This window comes from Myiozetetes cayanensis, unplaced genomic scaffold (genome assembly GCF_022539395.1).
Source record: "Myiozetetes cayanensis isolate MyiCay16 unplaced genomic scaffold, myiCay2020 scf10, whole genome shotgun sequence".
Taxonomy (NCBI): domain Eukaryota; kingdom Metazoa; phylum Chordata; class Aves; order Passeriformes; family Tyrannidae; genus Myiozetetes; species Myiozetetes cayanensis.
The window spans coordinates 15,899,857-15,919,529 of record NW_026086605.1 but is presented as its reverse complement, the minus strand read 5'-3'; the positions used below and the strand labels follow the sequence as shown (position 1 = coordinate 15,919,529).

Here is a 19,673-nt window from a genome sequence, read left to right as displayed (position 1 = left end):
TGCAAGTAAAGGATAAAGATATACCTGAATTATCATCCTGGACTTCAAATTCTGCACCAGCAGATCCAAGAAGAGACGCACCATGTTTTAACAACCGACAGATATCAAAACTGTCAAAACGCAACCGATCTGTTGAAGGGGAATCTTCCATAGGACTTTCTGAGCCTGGTTCTAGGTAGAAAATAAAACCATTAAGGACAATATGATGAAATTTTTGTTCAAAATTCTGGTAAAAGATTAGGCAAGAGCAAGAAATAATTTCTCTCCTCCAAAAGAATCAGACATACATAGCATTTTGATTCATGAAGTGCAAAGGCTCCCTTTTCACAGAAACAAGACTTTGTCTTAGGTCACTTAATGTGCTTAACTGAGTAGAAAAAAATTTAAAAGTTTTCCCCTTGATAAATTTAGCTTTTTAAAATCTTTGACATTGACATAACACTAGACCTTCTCTGTACACATACAGTCAACTTGCAGTTTGAACTGCATATGACTCACATAGTTCTATCAAGTACCCCACCAACACTATAGCATATCCCTGACAGCCAAGCATCCCTGGTAGGGAAGCTGGAGAGTAGTCCTAACAGGTATGGGAAAAAGTCAACTATGAGCTCTTCTCAAATCCAACCTTGGGTACAGTGCAGTTCAACACTGATACAGAACACATTTGTTCCTCACAAGGAGTTCTTATTTCCTGGTTATGAATTCACTTTCAAAATATTCCCTCCCCTCGACATGCAACCATTAGCATGTTTTGTGGCTCCTAGTCACATGCAGCTTAGTATCCAAATAGATTTGGCTATTCCCACTTAAACCAGCCCACTCACATCGTGAATTACAACTGGGAGTACAAATACAGTCGTTGCCTACAAGAAATACAGCATTTAGTTTGCCGCATTTCATTTAATTTATGAAAGTTTGTTCATTTATACCAGAGGGAGTCAAAGTGCACAAAACATCACACAAAATAAACATCACCTACATTTCATTACACATATACAAAAAGAGAAGTGATTGTTGCAAGCTGAAGAACCTAAATGCAACCAGACACTGTGAAACATGTGCTTGACTACTACAAACAGTTTAACTGAAATAAAAGAAACAAACGCCTGCATGGTCTGTCAGCCCTGTTAAATGGTACCTTTTTCTCAAACACACATTATTACCTCTTCAGTTTCATCAATCATCTGATAGGTAGATATGCAAGAATTGGACAACACATTTGAAAGAGGTGCTGTACCCTCAGACTTACAGGTTGCCCACTATCCACGTACAAAACACATGCTAGAAATAATTCTTGGAACTAGACAAGTGAAATCAACTTCTATCTTTGGTTGATGGTAAAGTCCCTGTCTGTGATACAGGGAGTGGAACTAGACAATCTTTAAGATCGTTTCCAATCCAAACTATTCCATATTTCTATAACTAAATTGTTAAGTATACGGAAAAATATGATTTACTTAGGGAAAGAATCATAATGGCTCCTGAAAAAACTCAAACACCTTTCATTAACTTGATTATCAGTGTCCTTAAACAGTTCCAGCAAGTGGACAGAGGACATCCAGTGGACACCTCGTTTGGCAAGGTTTCACAGAGAAAAAAAATAAATCAAAGGAACCAAGTTAGCACAGAACTGGGGAAAACATCCTTTTACAAACCAAAAGGGGGTTAAAGATATAAGTTAGTTTTGGAGTCCTTTGGGGATCAGTTTTGAAACCAATTCTATCACTCTTCAGCCATGGGAAAGATTTCACTACACAGTGTTCTCCAAGCACACAGATGACAATAAGCTCTTGGGTAGCCCAAAGTCACAACAGCACTAGGAAATCCAAGGAAGACACTGCAAAACAGACTAATGGGCAAAGAACTAGATAAGGTGCAAAATTAATAACCTAAACCATGCCTACACAACACTGAATTCGGAATTGGCAGTTAACATTCAATATACATTTTGTAGGCACTTTTGACAGTTTTGTGTATTCACCAGTTCATTGAGGAGGCAAAGCCAGAACAGCCAGCTAAGTACTGGGCATCACCCGGAAGGACACTGAAGATGGACAAAGCACATGACTTTGTCACTATGTGTAAATATCAGTATTCTAGAGATGTAGGCAGACTGTGTGCAGTTCTGTGCATCTCAAGGAACACAAGTAAGAAACACCACAGACAAAGACAAATGAAGATACTTAAAGGACAAAGTAAGCTGTCTTGTGAGGAAAGACTGAAGAGACCGTAACTCTTCAATATGAAGAGAAGTTGTTGGAGGAGAGCAAATATGATGCTTTACAAAAATCATGAAGACAGTGGATTAAGGCAAACGCAAACCTGCTTGTCAAAATCTACAGCAGTAGAACCAGGAGGCACTAAATGAAACAAATACAAGATCACCTCAAAACAGATAAGAGTTTTGTTGTTGTTGCTTTGGGGGTATGTGTGTGTCTGTCTTTAATTTAAACAGTCAGTGAATTTCTGGAACCTGTGCCACAAGGCTATGAACACAGACAGTACCAATAAGTTTAGACAAAATCACCGACAGTAAGTCCAAAACTCGACAATAAAAGAAACTAACATCCCTAACCCGACAATTTCTTCAGATGCAAAGCGAGTACAAAGAGAACAAGATTGAGCAAGCTGTCATTTCACCTCCCTCAGAAAGGTGCTTTGAGCAAGGGTACAGTGAAGAAAAGAGTTCCTGCAAAATATCATGACAAAGTTGATTGGTTAAACAATTCACCATTTTACTAGTTATTCCTTTTATTTATAAAAGCTTTATGAGGGTATAGAGCACGAGCACAGGAATCTTTGAAGAAACAAAGGTCAGGCACAACTGAATGTGAACATCTAAAGCCAAAGAGGTTTTACTAACAGTCCCACCTATATGCACATAAAAAAGTCTATGTTCATAAAAAAACCAGACTGATACAGTTGCCTTGGAAAAATCTCATATCACAGTCAGTTTGCATAAGATAAACAACAAGTTATACATAATTAATTTAAGGAGCACCTTGTTTTGATCTTGGAGTTGGATTCCACTCAGGTACATTTTTCACTATGGCTTCAACAGCCTGGCCAGCTGCAATACGAGTATCCCAGTTGGTACTTCTTAAATACACTAACACCTTTAAGGAGAGATTAACAGGTAAATAAATATTCACTTAAAATATACTTCCATAAAATCCATCAGCTGTTATGGTCTATTAAAACACGCTTACTTTTAATGCTATGGATTAAGACAAAAGTCAAAACAACAAAAACAAAGGACAGGAAAACAAATCAAGAAATGCCAGCAGCCTTCTCTATATTGCTCATTGCCTGGCAGAACTCCTGCCAGAGCCAGACATTAAGAATTTAAGATACATTTAGTCTAGTGAACCAGGCTCAATATATTTTTTGGGTTTAATTTGTTTCATTTTTCTAAAAGGAAATGTTCAAAAGAGATTAACAGACCTTAAAACTTTCAAGTCATTTAACCCAAGAAGAGAGGCAACATGGGTCACTTGAAGCAATATACACCCTTCTAAACTAATTTATCACGATGTCACAAAACTGGAAAAACTATTTCTTTCTCTGAAAGTAGTTTGATATTCACAGTTACTTGGCCACTCTGATACCATCAACTGCGGTCAGAGCACCTGTTCAATAAGAACAGAACTGAGGTCACTGAGCCTTATCCAGCTGTCAGATACAGACTATTTTTGGTGATTTTACTGGACTTGGCCAGATTGAAGTCTCAAACTAATGGAAATCTCTTTCCACTTTCCAGCCCTTTTAAAGACATGCAGTCTCCTGTATTTTTGATGCTTTATCACACAAGTAATAATCTGTAAAGGTAAGAACAGAAATCTTTGTAAGGCAGAAGAGCTTTCCTTTGTAGAGGAAAATCTGAACTTACAGCAAACACTGAATATCATTACAGAATGCAAAGTGAAACCTCACTTTGTAATCATTTCAAAAGCTGATAATACAGCAGGTTTAACAGAAGCAGACCCCTACATTTTCTTCAGTCTCCTACTTTTGGAGAACATAAGACTACCATGCTTTTTCTTCCTCTCACAGAACCCACACCCCTTTAAACTAGTTTTATTCTCACCATTAAATACTGGGGAAAAACAAAAAAGATGCTTACTTTAGATAAGAGATTATTCAGTTCATGAGGATGCAGTTTCACTACTTCCCCAAGTTGCTGTGCAGCTGCTTTTCTTGTTACTGGTGTTGTACCGGTGTCCAGTAAAATAAAGAGACGATCGAGCCTAAATATGATTGACAAAAACTGAAAATGTTACACTATTCATAGTTCAGTTGCCCATTTCTATTAATATTCCCCCACATTTTTCAGTTTATATAACTCAAACAGAAGTGAAGTTTGCCTGAAGACTGTCAGTTGGCAGAGTGAATAATGTACTACTTTCTAATAATAAGCGTAGTTGTTCTAAAAGCACATTTAATCTGGTAAGTAAAAAAAAATTAATAGAAATTGTCAGAAATGGTAGTTTAGAAAATCTGCAACTATAAGAAAAAAACTGTTCCTGTCTTCATTCTGTGACAAAATATTGTCATTCTTGAAACATAAATGCTGTTATGTTGAAAGTGATCAACATTAAATTTTGTGTGATAGAAAATGCAGAGGGCTCAACTGCTCCTATCATGCATTATCATTTTTTTTACATCATAATTTGTGATCTATAATATCAAACTCTGCTTTTCCACGATAACAAGTTTTATTTTTTTACATATTTTCTCTCTATTTATCTGGAATATATAAACACAACCTCTTATTGTATCTACAGTTTTGAAATAATCTGATGCTTCTGTCCTTCCCATGAAATATAGGGATTTAACCAGTAGATCTGTTTTCACAGTAACTCTGTATTTAGTGAAAGACCCCAATCATCTGTTTTTAGAATAGTTCACTTACTTCTTGTTTAAAGCTACTGAATGAGAAATAAAAGTCTCGGTTTTGACATAGTTATCATGTAAAAAACTACCTAGATATTCAAATCTATGACTGAAGTTCCAAATGGTCATTATTTCCTCCACGACCACTGGGTCAGTCAGAGGTCTAAGGAGTGCTGAGTTTATCCACTGGGCAATAACAAGTTATTACTGAGTATGAATCTAGAATCTGTCCACAGAGTGCAATCAGAATTGCTCCTTCCAGCCTTAATCATAGAAATATTCCTCCAAACATTGCAACAATATGAAATTGGACTTCACACAGCAATGAAGCTCACCCAGATCAGTTTAGTCTGGTACCCCAAACAACCCTTCTTCATACTCTCACAACCAGAGGTATTAGGTTAAATATTCAATAGATTTAAAAAAAAAAAAAACTAACTCAAAAGCATTTAAAATAATTTAAATTTTTTAGACACACTTCTGATATTTGCCAGCTTAGAAATAATTATCTTCCTGCTACTAGAATAGGTGAGTTCATTTCAATTTCTTGAGATGAACAGTTTCAACTGCTATGACTTACTAGTTAGTAAATTGTTTCAAAGTCACAAAAATTAAACCTCAAATATATCTAACCCAGCAGTTTTATGTGATTAGACAGTCAAGGAGGAAAGAGCTTTACACTCTTCCAAACTGCTGACACTGGACTAGTCATGAGAAACATACTGGTATCTAATTATTTACCAGTATTTTTTCTTTAGTACTTCTGACAGTAATAGCCCAACCTGACTGGCAGCAGTCAGTATTATTCAGTACAAAACATGGTAGCTTTCAGAGGCATCACTGCTTACTCTAACTTGCTTGTTCTCACCTCTTTCATTCTTTATCTCTCCCTGAAACTTCAGTGTTCCATACTCAAGTTTGCCATTTAGCACCACCCACTCCTTTAACTACCAAAATATCTTTTTTCATCTCAAAGTCAAGCAGAATGTGCAACTCTGACCACTTCCTCAGCAAGAATTCTTCATGTGTCAAAACAGGAGGAAACCACTAAGTTGGCCTACCCTCAAAAACTCGAATTCCAAACCTAGTTACAACACTACATCTTCACTCCTAAACCCCATAACTTTTTGAAGTTGTGTTACCTACAAAATACAGTTTGTTGGTTTGTTTTTTTTTTTAACCTGCAGTATGGTTGGTTTGTAATTTGTGATTTTTAAATTGTAATATGCTTAACTTACACACAAATGCAAATTAAACACAAAAACTCCCCTTTTGGTTGTCTGACACACACACATATCTATATATTCACAAACAGGAAGGCTTCAGCAATTCAACCCAGGAATATTAGTGGAAGGAGAATTAGCAAATATAGCTAACAACATCTGACTAAAAGTACTCCTGGTCATGCTAATCATTCTTTCTTTCTCTCCCCCAGACTCCCCTGATGTAGAATTCCCAAACTGTTAATACTTTAAAAATCTTAATAGCTCCAAAGTAAGTGTTGTTGTTGCTGCAGTAGAGTATGGCAGAGCCTGAATTCTGTTTGAGTTGGAAGGGGAGCACTGTGAAAGTTGCCACTGATCGGCAGTGCTAGCTTTTGGCCTTTTATTTTTTTTTTAATTAAAGCTTCCGAGTTTCATTAAGAATGAAAAAAAAAAAAATCCCAAACCTTAAAAATCCTAAACAAATTACTTCTGAGTATCTGCAGTTTAGAAAGAAGTTTTATAAGTTCTGACAAGGCTTTCATTCTCAGAACATAGTAACAATCTCTCTAAACTAGTTATTAAAGCCAAAAAGAACTAAGTTCTCTAATGGCATGTGGTTCCTGCCTCTCATTACAGACAGTGCTGTAAGCAGGCACCATGTGGCTCACATCATTCACAAATGTAACACAGAAGCATGAAGCAGTGCAGTAAGAGTGAGATGCTCTACAATGCAGATAACATTTTTAATTACTTTATGAAATATTTCAATGCAGTCTGTCAGAAAAGTTGTTCTAAGCCAGGGGAAGACAGAAGCCAACAACAGAAATACAGAGAGTACTTTGGGGAAGAAAAAAGATTAAAAAGAAAGACATATGAATTATTACAAAAAAATCTAAATACCAACAAGTGCTAAAATTAAATATATTGCTAGAACTACTTTTCCTGGACTTTAACTGCTGTGATCAGAACCTAAAAATACAAAGTCCTTCACTTTTAACTCATAAGCAATAGTTTAGATAATCCTTCTGTCATCTTCTAATCTCTCATCAACTACATCTCACCTAAAGGACAGCAACCATACACAAAACCTCGATGCAAACTCACACCTTATGAGCTCATTACCAAGCACTACCTTATTCGAAGAGGCAAATAAATTCTTCCTCTCACTTCAGAAATTTGAGATTTTCTAGTCCCTGCTGCAGTGTATCAGCAAGACACAACTGGAATCAGCAATTAAAGTTCTTACAATGAGCATTACACTCAAATTAAGTATTTTTCTTCTAAGAAACACCTTATGAGCTGTTACACTGATATTTCATTGGAAATATTTCTGACACAAAGACATCAATGCAGGTGCTTAAGAACAGGCATCCAGTAGCCTTTGAGACACTTCACTTACCAAAGAGCCACTAAAACTAATTTAGTGGCACTCTCCAGGTACCATGGTGATTCCATCATGTACTCACCAGTTTCACATGTTCAGCATTAAACCAAGTTAGACATGACCCCTACCCAGGAATGGTCAGCAAGTGCTGCAACAAGTGACCTGTTCTGTTCTTCAAGCTAATCTGCAGTTCTTTGCTGCTGAAGGTACCACCCCAAACAGAGGGCTGATCTCCACCTGAAGGGCAGCTGTCACACTATTTAAAGTGAATGTTATGTCACTCCTGTGGAAACTGGATGATATGGACTTGAAAGCCCTTCAGCTATAGAGGCATTAAAAAGCTAGTGGTTGGATAATCAATGACCAGGTCAAGCTACAGTTATGAAAAATTGTCTTCAAAATGGTGGCAAAAGAAGATATGCGCAGCTGAATTGTATAAAGATTCCCAACTGGCCCAGTGTAAGTATTCTGACTGGATTGGGTTCTCCACAGGACTCCAGATGACAAAAATGCCTAATGTGTTGCTTTCAATGAGTTAAGGCTTAAAAAGGACAGCAAACTGATCACTGCTGCCAGTGAAGTGATCTGTTTGGATTTCACATCTGTGTGCACCAGCATGTGTAACTGTGCACAGAGCAATCTCTGGCAGTAAAGGCCAACTGGTACAGAACACTGTGTAACTACCCTAGTGTATCCTCCAACCCATTAAAATTGTGTGACTGTACAAAAAATCCTCAGTGGCGTTGTCCCTGGAACACACTAATGTCAAGCTCTGCCAAGAGCTCTTTGAAAAACTGCTAGCACCCAACAGAAGGCAAGGGAATACTCCGAGGAGTTTGTTGTTGAAACTGTATTTCAACACCCAGAAGCTTCCTCACAGGCACTATTTCTTAGTACAAAAATAGAAAATATCCTTAAATTAAAATTTAGACTTGTCCAGGGTTGACATTCACTGTGAAATTCAACCTTAGTTCTAATGGAGATGCCTGAGCTTTTCTTGTTGACCTGACAGTCATTTTGTCAAATCCCAACTTGGTCAGCGCCACAGCTCTAAATGCTCAAGCCCCTACTAAAGCACACATGAACTACTGATTATCAACTTTCAAATATACAATCAACCAGCAAGAGAAAAAACACTAAACAGAATTCAGAACAAAAACCAGAAGTACAATGATACACATAAAGGATAGATTGTGATTTTACTTCCCACAGGTAAGTTACAGCCATGAAGGTGGGACTCAGGACAATGCAGAAACTTTGTTTCCCACACAGCAGCTGAAGGAACACCCAGAATAAAACAAGAGCTCCATGACCACACAGGGTCACAGTATTATAAATTGCATATGGAAGCCAACCAAATGCTAAAATTAGTATAATTAATTCCATATGGATTGTATATTCCGTATATGATCTACAGCATTAGGCTGTACCAGTTTCACTTGTAAACTACTACATACATATCTACTACTAACAATGCACCCCAACTCGTATGGCCAATTACATTACAAACACTATAAGAAAGAATAGGAAATTGAAACAGATGTCCAGATATACTAATAGAAGTGTATTGATAAGTTCCTCGGTGAGAATTAAAGTTCCATCTGCTGGAGCAGGTTGGCAATGGGCAGGCAATCCTGACTTTCAACTTTCACTTCAGTCCGTTAGAAAACAGCATCTGAGAAACTTCAGTCTCTATCTCATCTGGGCAGCACTGCACATGCTACTTCTGCTTCCCCCCCTTCCCATGACTGTCAGCACTCCCTCCCACAAACAGCAACACAGTCGAAGGCAGTCGACTGTTCTGGTCTTCAAGTTAATCTCTATCAACAACAGAAAAGTTACACTATTTTCCCCCTCTTTTGAGTCTGAACCCCTGTAACCACACTGGTTATACAGCATCTATTTATGTGATGCTTTAGGCACAGGCACTGAAGTAGCACTGAATACATGCTCAGTTTAACTCTTGCTTTTCATGCAAGAACAGCCTGAAGTAGTATCTTCCAAAGAAGTAAAAACTGAATCAGTTAGAGAGAAAGCTTGTGATAACACAAAAAGAATTTCTAAAAGATACACAGGGCACATAAAAGATACTTTTGATACAGAATTTAATTTGAATATGTTACATAAGTAATGATGGCAACCAATGCAGCCATTTGTTCTTGTGAAGTCACAGCCCCACAATTCAAAAGCTGAGAGTAATACATGAAGCCTGCTTGGTTCCTGGAGCTTTTAGTCTCACAGCCTTCTGACATTATTATTTATTTAAAATTAGGTTCCTAATCTACATATTACCATTTATACACAAATTAATGCAAATGAAAACACTGAACTCTCTAGAAAACAGTATTAAATTTCCACAGACCAAATCATTCTGAGTAATCTGTGAGAGCTGTCGTTTTCTTGGCAGTATTACTTTTTCAACTGAAGTATCTTAAAAAAATCACTAGCGAGCCACTACAGTTGTTCATTTGGACCATGCACTTTGTAGGAATGAAGCTGAAGCAAAACTTCTCACTTCCTTTATTCCTTCTCTGTTCCACTATCAAGAATGTTTTTATTAGCTATGCAAACATTAATACTACTTCATCTATAATTTTAAGATTGGAAACAGAAGCCAAGGCCTACCAAATTAGTTTGCACATTCACAGAAGGAACACCAACCTTCCTACCCATCTATCCCTACTCCTGAAGGATGCCAGTCATTTGTCTTTTCAGCATAATATTACCAAACAGATAAACATATACAATGCAACTATTCTGCAACATCTTGTGTCATGAAGTATCTTCTGTTCTGCTTTTGGGTCTATTTTAAATAGAAGCAGATCTTCTGTAACAGCAGGATCTGATCAAACAAGCATGTACACATATAATGCAGAATTAAATAGGATACTTTTCTGTCACCAGATTACAACTGTTTACACAGTTAATTCTCAATCTAAATTTGAGCCATTTCAAAGCATTCCCTAGGTTTGTTTAGATCTCCTTGAACAGATGTGGGTTTTGAGAAAAGTTTTCAATTGGCCAAAGAGCAGAAAATAAACTTTCCAGGGAAAACAACCACTTGATAATTTACTGTTTTGTCGATGTACCCTGACCCCCATCTCCAAAAAACCCTTATTTTTAAAATATGGCTCCAAAATAGAACTACCCCTAATAAAATTGAATCAGCTTCTTCCTCACCCTCCAAACTTGCACAGTTACTCATCAACAATGAAGTATTATGTTGGTCCATCAAAAATAAGTAACTGCCTAGAGCAAAAGTGCAGATCTCTACAAGTAAATGGAACTGGTAGAAAGTTGGACCACGTACACCCTTTAGAGAAATATAGTTACATTGCTATATACACATAAGTGCACAATTATGTGTAGTCTGAAAGGAAGGGACCTCTGAAGTTCAGTGTTCTGAAGTAAAAGGTGAAGACAATTTCTCTTAGTTACAAAAGCAGCAGTGACACTGTACCAGTGTTCCCATGGTCCCGGTGCAGAAAGGTCCATTTATCAGGAGTTGCTGTGCAACTTCAAAGGGACACAGACGGGCTTTGCTGTATCTACTAAAACCATGCACAAAGACAGATCTACACATTATCACTTGTTATAACTACAGAAACAGTGGTGTCCACCAGGAATTATCAAGGTGTTACAAATGTGTATTTCTGTGAAAAAGAAACAATTCTATACCAACTCACCAGTATTACAGCACTTTTACTGCAATTCTATACTTTATGTTCAACTTGTGTGATATTTGGACTTCAAAACTGTACTCTGAAGTAATATCACACTGTTCTTAACACACCAACTTTTTTAGTGCTCCACACTGAGCCAAATCTAAATCAGAATTTTGAGTTCCTGAACAGATGTTAACTACATCTTTGCACAGAGCACTGCTGTCTTCCACTAAAGCAACCTTTTGGTAACTGAAACAGAAATCAGCCTTTCCAACAGATACCACCTCAGCAAAAAGGCTCTGAAAAGTTCCATTCGATATTCCAGTTAGCCCCCATATCACACAGACATTAGCAAAGTTATTTAAGCAGACTGACCAGACCTAACATAATTGAAATACTACTGTATTTTACATGATGATGTTAACATGACTTTAACAGTAGTCTTATAACAGTAGTCCTTACTACTTCCACATTGTTATGGACAGATTTGGGGGGAAGGGAGAAAAAAAACCCCAATCAACAAGCATGTAACAAGTTGATTAAAAAATAAGAGTAGAATAAAACAAAGTGATACCTCATAGAAACTGTAATGCTCAAAATAAAATACCTGACACTGTAAGTCTTAAAAGGTGTATTGCTGCCACAAGTTTTGAAGAATGGATTTCTATTATAAATGTGCACACAGAATTGTAAACTTACTCACAAGCAGCTTCAGAAATAGAATTTACTTTTGTGATAGCACTTTGGAAGTACAGAGATACTACCAACACGTGACTTGGAGCTAATCTATCACAAGCTTAATTTGGATTTATGGTTTCCTTTCAACTATCCTGTTAGGAAGCTTAACGTGCCCATTTCACATACACACACACGAGAGAAAAAAAAAAAAAAAAAAGAAAAAAGGCAGGAATTTGTGCTCAGCGTTTTTTATAAAACAGCTCTGTTAAGACATACCTCTGTATCTGTGAATGCTTTAAACGCTGGCACACCCCAGAGCACATGTGTGTAAGCAGATACTGGCCCAACATCTTGAGACAGAGCCAGAACACACTAATCGCTTTTCTCCATGAAAGTCTATTTTATTTTGGTTACTTTGCAACTAAGAGCTCTGAAAGGCAAAAACGGTTTCTTGCCAGTTTTTGAGACTCAATATCGTAATCGCCTATTCCCTAGCAGTTTAACCACCCTCGGAAGGACTGGCCAAAAAAACGAAGGTGTCGAATGCAGAAGGAAACCCGGGACGCCCCAGGCAGAGCCCTTGCGGCCCGGGGAAGGGAGGGGGGCTTGGGAGTCATCCCAGGCCAGGCAGCAAACCCAGGCGCCGCAGCACGCAGCCACCCCCCGAAACCAGCGGGGCGGCCCCGGCGAGGCCTCCGCGGGCTCCCGGGGCGAAAGGGGGTGGAAAGTGGGGCCCCCTCCTCCCCCCGCACTACCGGCGCCAGGCCGCACCGAGGGCCGGGAGCGCCGGGCCGCCGCCGCCGGGCCTCCTCCCCCCATCCCTCTCAACTCCCACCGACCTGGAGACGGCCATGGCCGCCCGGGGCCGGGCCTGGCTGGCGGCGGGCGGCGGGACGGCGGGCACGGAGGCCGGGGCGCTGCCGGGGCGGAGGGCGCAGGGCCTCGCTCGGGCCTCCGAGGCGCCGCACCCGGCCTCGGGCCCGCCGGCGATCCGCGGGCAGCGGCTGAGCGCGGCAGTGGCCGGCGGCGGTTGGAGTGTCGCTCCCCCCGGCGGGGCGGCGGCGGCGCGGGCGGGAGCGGCGCGGGACCCTCGGAGCGCCGGTTAAAGCCTCGATTCCCCCATCGCCGGGGCGAAGCCCAATGCCTGGTTTTATATGAGCAGCCATCTTGTATTTATTCCCTTCCTCCATGAGAGCCGCTTCCTGATTGGCAACGGCGCCCGGCTGCAGCCAATGGCGGGGGCGCTTCTAAGGGCGAGGAGGGCGGGCGCGCAGCGCCCGCATTGAGCAGGACCGGCCATGGAGCCGCCGGGCCGGCTGGGGGGGGCACTCGCCGCCGCCAGGGCGTGCCACCTGCGCGGCGGGGGGCGGGGGGGGCCTCAAAGGAGAGTGCCCCAGCCCTCCACTTAGAGTGGACAACAAAGGCATCAGGACGCGGAGTTACGAGCGGTTCTCCCCGGTGCACCGGGTGGTGGCACTTCTGCCCCGCCAGCACTCCGGGGGAGGGCGGCCGGGTGCTCGGCGAGCTCGCGGAGCACCCTCCCCATTGCCGAGGTCCGCCGCCCCTCGGCCATGCCCGGTGCTGCGGCGCGAACGCGAGAACTACAACTCCCGGCGTGCCCCGCGCCGCTCCTGGGCCGGGCGGACTCGGTGCCCCGGAGCCCCCACACTGCGGGGCTGGCGAACATACACGGGTTGTAACATACAAGGGTTTATTAAGGAGCATTTATTTTTTTATTAAGGGTTTATTTCCCGGGCAGGGAAGGGGCGCATGGCCCGGCCCAGCTACGGCGGCTCCGCGAGCGGCCGCGTTCCTTTCCGCTTCCTGCCGTGTCCCTGCCGGGACAGCTGCCTGTCCTCCCGGGCTCCGGGCGGTGCTGAGGGATCCCCGGGATCGCGCCCGGCAGTGCCCCTGAGACCCGGGGAGAACCAGGCCTTCCAAGTGCATGCTATCAGCTTCCATCAGATCCAGTTTAAGAAATTAGCCTTCGATTAATCAGTTGAATTAATGGTCCCAGACGGGGACATAAAGTTAGCTGACGTATGTAACCTTTCATGTGATAAGCTGGAAACACAATAATAGGTTTTTCTTTCCTGTAAGTGATGGCATAAACTTGAATAAACATGTGAATTTCCATAACGCTGTGTGATAAAAGTTTTCCTCTGAAGCCCATTGAGGTGTGTGTTTCATGCCCAACCTTTCTGTTGGGATTTCTGCTACCCCGGCCTTTCTGGATGATCTGCCTTTCACCGGGGCAGTTAATTCTTCATGTATGGGTTGGCTCATTCCTTGCCCACTGACACAGAATTCCAAGCAGACATACTAATGCCGTCTATGTGTTCACTGTCTTCTTACAGTTCTATAAACAAGACACTGGTACAGCGTCACTTCAATCTATTCTTACCCATTCAGGTCCACCCCATGCTTCAGTCCCCCATAAAGTTTGCCCCAGGTGACTTTCCTGCCTGTCGCCTCTCCCATTGTTGGGTGGGAGCTCTGTGGTGACTTCGAGCTGGCATTACAGTGGCCCCAAACACTGGCAATGTGAGTCAGCTCGAGGCCTCTGCAGCACAGAGCGTGATCAGAGCAAACCACACACGCATTTTTCAGCAGTAGACATAGTTTTTGTCACAGTGCTAGACCCAATGACCCAGATAACACCTTTTCCCTGTCATGGCTCTGATGCAGTAACTACCTTTAGACAGCTCCTGTAGCAGAACACACACAAAAAGTACAGTGGGCTTAGCTGGAGGCCAAGAGCCTCTTACCGAAGTACTCCAAAAACTACACACACCTTCCTCTCTGCCATCCTGTGCCCTCACGTGTTGCAGGTGTCTCTGCCTGGGCCCCTGGCCATGACCCAAGGCACATGCCTACTCCTGTCCCATGTGTGCACAGGTTTTCACAGGATGCTGTGTGAAGGGGAGGAACGACAGGGATTGGGGTAGGGAGCAGCCAAGGAGCAGGCTGAGGGTGGAGATATTTTTCTTGCATGTTCAGTGCTGTTGACATGGATGTATAGCAAACATCCCTGATATCTCCGTGTTTGTTTAGCCAGGTATCAGCAGTAATTCTGTCCTGCTGTGGGCATTATTGAAAGGATCCTCAGGTGTTATTTCCAATTTTAACACCCTATTTCCTCTTAGGTTCCTTAAAAATATTTTGTGCATTGCTTTAAAAGCAGTTAAGGCAGAGGGCACATCAAACATGCAATAAAATTTATTTTGAACAACTCCATAGAGGTTGTCCTACCTGATAAAAATAAGTGCAGGGAAAATATTGGTAGTGGGTCTTAGGCACCAAATACTTGCAGAAATTATGATAAACTGCAGTTCGAGCAAAACAATCTGCAAAAGACAGAAAGAATGATCTGTTATTTACATAATAATAGTAATTCTGGACTGAAACACAATTCATTCAAGTTTCACACCACATATTTTCATATTTTGATGTGACATTTATGTAAAGCATGTTGTTACTTAACTATTTACCTGTATCTTCTGCTCAAACCTTCTCCTACACCCTATGAAAACCAATTGTTCTTTGTCTATACATCTGTTCACCTGTTTCTTCTTCAAGTATTATGTAATCTTTCTTAGTTTTATTTGAGGTTTTATCTCTGTAGGTCAGGCCACTCTTTACTGGTGTCACTAAAATCAGATTTCTGATTGCAGAAGGATTTATTTTTTTCTTCAATAATCTCTTGTTTCTTGCTAATTAATACTTTTTATTGCTATTCAGCTTAATTTTTATTTAAAGGTGTACCTATTCTCTTATCATCTAAGCTTCACTAGTTTCCATGCCAACTCTCAGATTTTAATGGTCTTATTTTTACTCCAAGGAGATTTTTTACTAGCTGCATAACCTTCTTGAAAGCCTGTTAAAAAATGGCAACTTGTACATGGCCTTCCTTTTGTGTTCTTCACAATAAGTGATGGTGGCTGGAGGCTGGATGCTGACTGGCAGTTCTTGTAGTCCAAAAACACCTCAGAGATATCAATGAAATGCTGAATTCTGAGAGCCAAATCAGTGCAAAGGCACTGCCGCTCACAACACGAATCAGCAACGTTTTCAAAAAAAATTTGATGGGCTCCCATTTCTTGACATCAAACAGGATTGTAATAACCATCACTTAGTGAAAATCACCAGCATCTAAAAGGTTCCAAATGTCACCAGGACTGTGTAATTATCTCATTAGATTTCATTACCTCTGATCATATTTAACATTGTAAATTTGGGACAATTTTCCTGAATGGGAGGCTCCTGATGTGATAAAGACAAAAAAACCCTTGTGATTCCCTTTTGTGATTTTCTGCTCCCAGGGATTTTATCTCACGAGATGGCATGGACTTGTTCAGAAGTGTTGCTTCTTGCCCATTTCCATTTTAAACAGATATTCTGGACAACTGATCAACCTTGTTGGACAAGGTTGTACAACCACCTTGTTTTTGTTAGCCATGGTCTGTAATTTCTTCAGCATTTCGTTCCATGATCCAGAACTTCTCATTTTCTAACTCAGCTTAACTTTCCACCCTATCTTACAGCAGATGAAGACTTAAATCACTGATACTCTTTGAGTACTCTCTGTGTGCAAAAACCGAAAGTTTCTTAGTTTTGTCTAGCTGTTATCCAGGCTCCTAATTTAAATAAATATTTTGTACTTTGGGTAGTTTATTGTTCCTGTGGCATGTTCTTTAGGAAATGATATTATCTATCCACTTCATAGAGTTGTTCTTTTTTTCCAAACAAACTTTTGTGTTTACACCTAAATCCTCCCTCTTTCAACTCCCCTCTGCATGGTGTTATTAGAAACTACACCACTTTCTATGTCAAGAAAGTAACTAAAGTAAATGTACATTCACTAAATCCATCTTATAAACTCTGAAGTATTCAGAGATTAACAATAGTAACTCACATGGACAATTTCATCTTTATACCTGCTCTGTCACTGACATTTAGGAGAGCAGAGATCTCCATTTATGTACAAAAATTTATATATATGTTTATAATGCACATATACATACATACATTTGTACACAGATGCATATGTAAAAATGAATTTACATACATATGTAAAAATGAATTTGGTATTTCATATCCAGAAAGAAGACTGAAGGGGAGAAAAGCTCCTGTCAAGTATCTCAGTGGGCTTTTTTGGATTAAGGTAACAGGCAAAAATGAGCCACAGTTAGAAATAAAGAAAAATGGAAATAATGAGGTCAAACTCTCTCTGTAAAACTGCAGGTCTTTCTACATATGCCTGTGAAAAAACGCAATATGAAAATAACATGAGAGAAAGAAATTAAGTGTTTCTATTTAAGCTTGTGTGGCCTCAAGGGGTTTTTTTTGTTTATTTAATTTCAGTAGTCTAATTGTCCTCTTTTTTTTTTTCATGAGCTAATGCAAGAGGGACATTAGCCTGTGCAGTAAAAAAAAAAAAAGTGCATATAATTCCAGTGTGCACAAACTGAATACAAAGAGCATAAATAGAAAAGCACCTCTGTCATCAGGGACATAAAGATTCAGAAACACACTATAATGCTGAATAAACAAGGCCAGAGGTTTCACATCTAGTCCAGCTCTTTCCAAAAGCTGTTGCTTTTCAAAGATAGAAAAGAAAGCTAATCTGTGGCCATCATCACAAGTTCTGCTGCAGTTAATGAGTTTAAATTAGATTTAAAAACAAGTCTGGTGGCCATACTCTTTGCTCTCTCTATTTTATTACAACTACTGTATTTAAATAATACAAAACAATGATGTTTTTATTTTATTTTAATTTGCAAACACTGTTTCTCAGAATATGCTTTAGGCCTATTTTTTGACATGTAATGTGAAAATCTGAATTTACCATTCACTGTATACCAGAATTGATATAAAATAGCTACAACATGATGTGTTGGTCCTATTTTTCATTTGGGATGTGCAGACAAGGATCAATCAGCTCTAGCATTCGGATATAACAAAGTTTATACTTTCTTCTATTTACTTGGTGCATCTTAAAGACGGACTGAGAAGTGATTAACAGATATTAATAACACCTTGTGATCTCTTATCTTCTCCTTTAAGGTTTAATTTTGCTGTATAGACTTTCGTTTGGTAGTACAACTCTGCAAGCAAAAACCTCTCTGTTTACATTAGAAGAGGTCCTTTGAAGAACTACATGGGGAACATCCTCACCTCTGTCAAATTTACCAAGTTTATCTGTCTTGGGGGCTCTTTCATCTTCCTTCGTGGAACATTCAGTCCTGAGTGTTCCTCATAAAGGAATGAAATGTCTCCTGCTTTCAGTATGACTCTGTATTGGCTTGCTTGTTGTACTTATATAGGCAGTTACTTGAGATTTGTTTGTAACACTTTAACTACACTGTAAGTTTTGTGTGATGGGTACAGTAATAGCAACATGATAGTGTGTTTTGATGCTGTCCCGAAAGTGTGAGGTAGGACAGGTATGTACCTGTAATAAACAAATTGGATTTTATCCCTGGATTCCTCAAATTATGGGGTTCCTGATACCCAGTAAAAACTGAGCTTGTTTTCAATGTGTGAAACAAGTTTGTGGAGTAGTTTCTTACTTGCTTGCCTGAAAGTCTCATTGGATTCTACAGGGAATGTCTTCAGGATATTATACTACACATAGACTAGATTTAAAGCTTAGAGAGAAGCCTTAATTAGTTTTAAGCTCCCACATGACTTTATTGAAGGATTAGAGGTCTGAGTGTTTCTGTATTTTTTTGATAACTGTTATTTACATCAGCATGGTGCTCACACAAAGCCACAGGCACAGCTTAGAAGACCCAGATAAGAAGTTGCCAGGAACTCTTTCAGCATGTGCCCTCTTTTTATGCTCAGTAATCTTTCACCAGCTTCTTACACATGCATCTTTTGCACATTTCTTCCCTCACACTGATAACCCTCTCCCTGACACTTTAATTTTCATTTTCCCTTCTCCTTCATTTTTCTTTTTAAAAATATTTTTTCCTGTTCTCCTTGTATTATTTTCTCATCTCAGGAGAGCAAAGAAACAAGTTGCCTCCTCACCTTGTTGTCATCTCTTTTTTCTGGCTCCCCATCGGAAGAAGAAAGGGATCTGCAGGTTTGATAATTGCTGGCCACTGGAACTAGTAAAGCACGGTCTGCTGGCAACTCGAGCACGTAAGAGTCCACCTGGAGAGGAAACAAGGTCTAGTGGTTGATAACAGCATGGAAGCTATCACTTTCTGTTTGCCCAGTTTAAATAAACTGCTCTTCACTGTGGCCAGGGATTCATATCCCCTTGCTAAATTCCAGATGGGGGATACATTCTTTCCAGAGCAGACTGTAAGCCGCAAATAATTTTTGGGTATTTGCATTTCCGGATGCTTCACATAAGATGTCTTATGATAAGAACTGATCTTCAGAAGCTATGTGCTGGTCCTGGCACACTGGTTAGAGTAGTGCATCCCAAATTTGAAGCGTTAACACATCACTGATCATTTCTGCACATGAAAAAAAAAAGCCTGCAGCTTGCTAGCAGTTACTTTTGAGGCAAATAAACAGGGAAGGATCCTAACTGTACTTGTGGTTCCTTGTAGGTCATTTACCTTTTGCCCCCACTGAGAGAAAAACAGAGTCACATGCAAACATTTTCTAGCCCTTTTTTAGATAGCTGTTTATTCTCCACATGGAAAACTAAATTAGCTGTACATACAGTGCAGATCTCTACATATAAATTCAGTCATATCCTTGGAGTTCTGGTTTTCTGCTGAAGCCGACCTCTCTTTTTCCCAAGCCATTCTTGGGATTCAGCCTCCTGCATAGAGCTCGTCTGAACTTTTTGTTTTCCAGGAACACCAGAACATTTCCGAA

General features: G+C 40.2%; 1 protein-coding gene across 1 annotated transcript in view; it reads right to left on the bottom strand.

Annotated features, from left to right (window-relative positions):
- Nucleotides 1-12,985, bottom strand: part of BTAF1 (B-TFIID TATA-box binding protein associated factor 1) — a 44,608-nt gene extending 31,623 nt beyond the window's left edge. Inside the window, exons 1-4 of the mRNA XM_050334705.1 lie at nt 12,668-12,985; nt 4,127-4,250; nt 3,005-3,119; nt 25-171 (exon numbers count right to left, since the gene is read on the bottom strand). Coding sequence (XP_050190662.1) covers nt 25-171; nt 3,005-3,119; nt 4,127-4,250; nt 12,668-12,681 — 400 coding nt within the window. The 5' untranslated portion in view covers nt 12,682-12,985. The remainder of the gene's footprint in view (nt 1-24; nt 172-3,004; nt 3,120-4,126; nt 4,251-12,667) is intronic.
- Between the last annotated feature and the right edge of the window lie 6,688 nt (nt 12,986-19,673).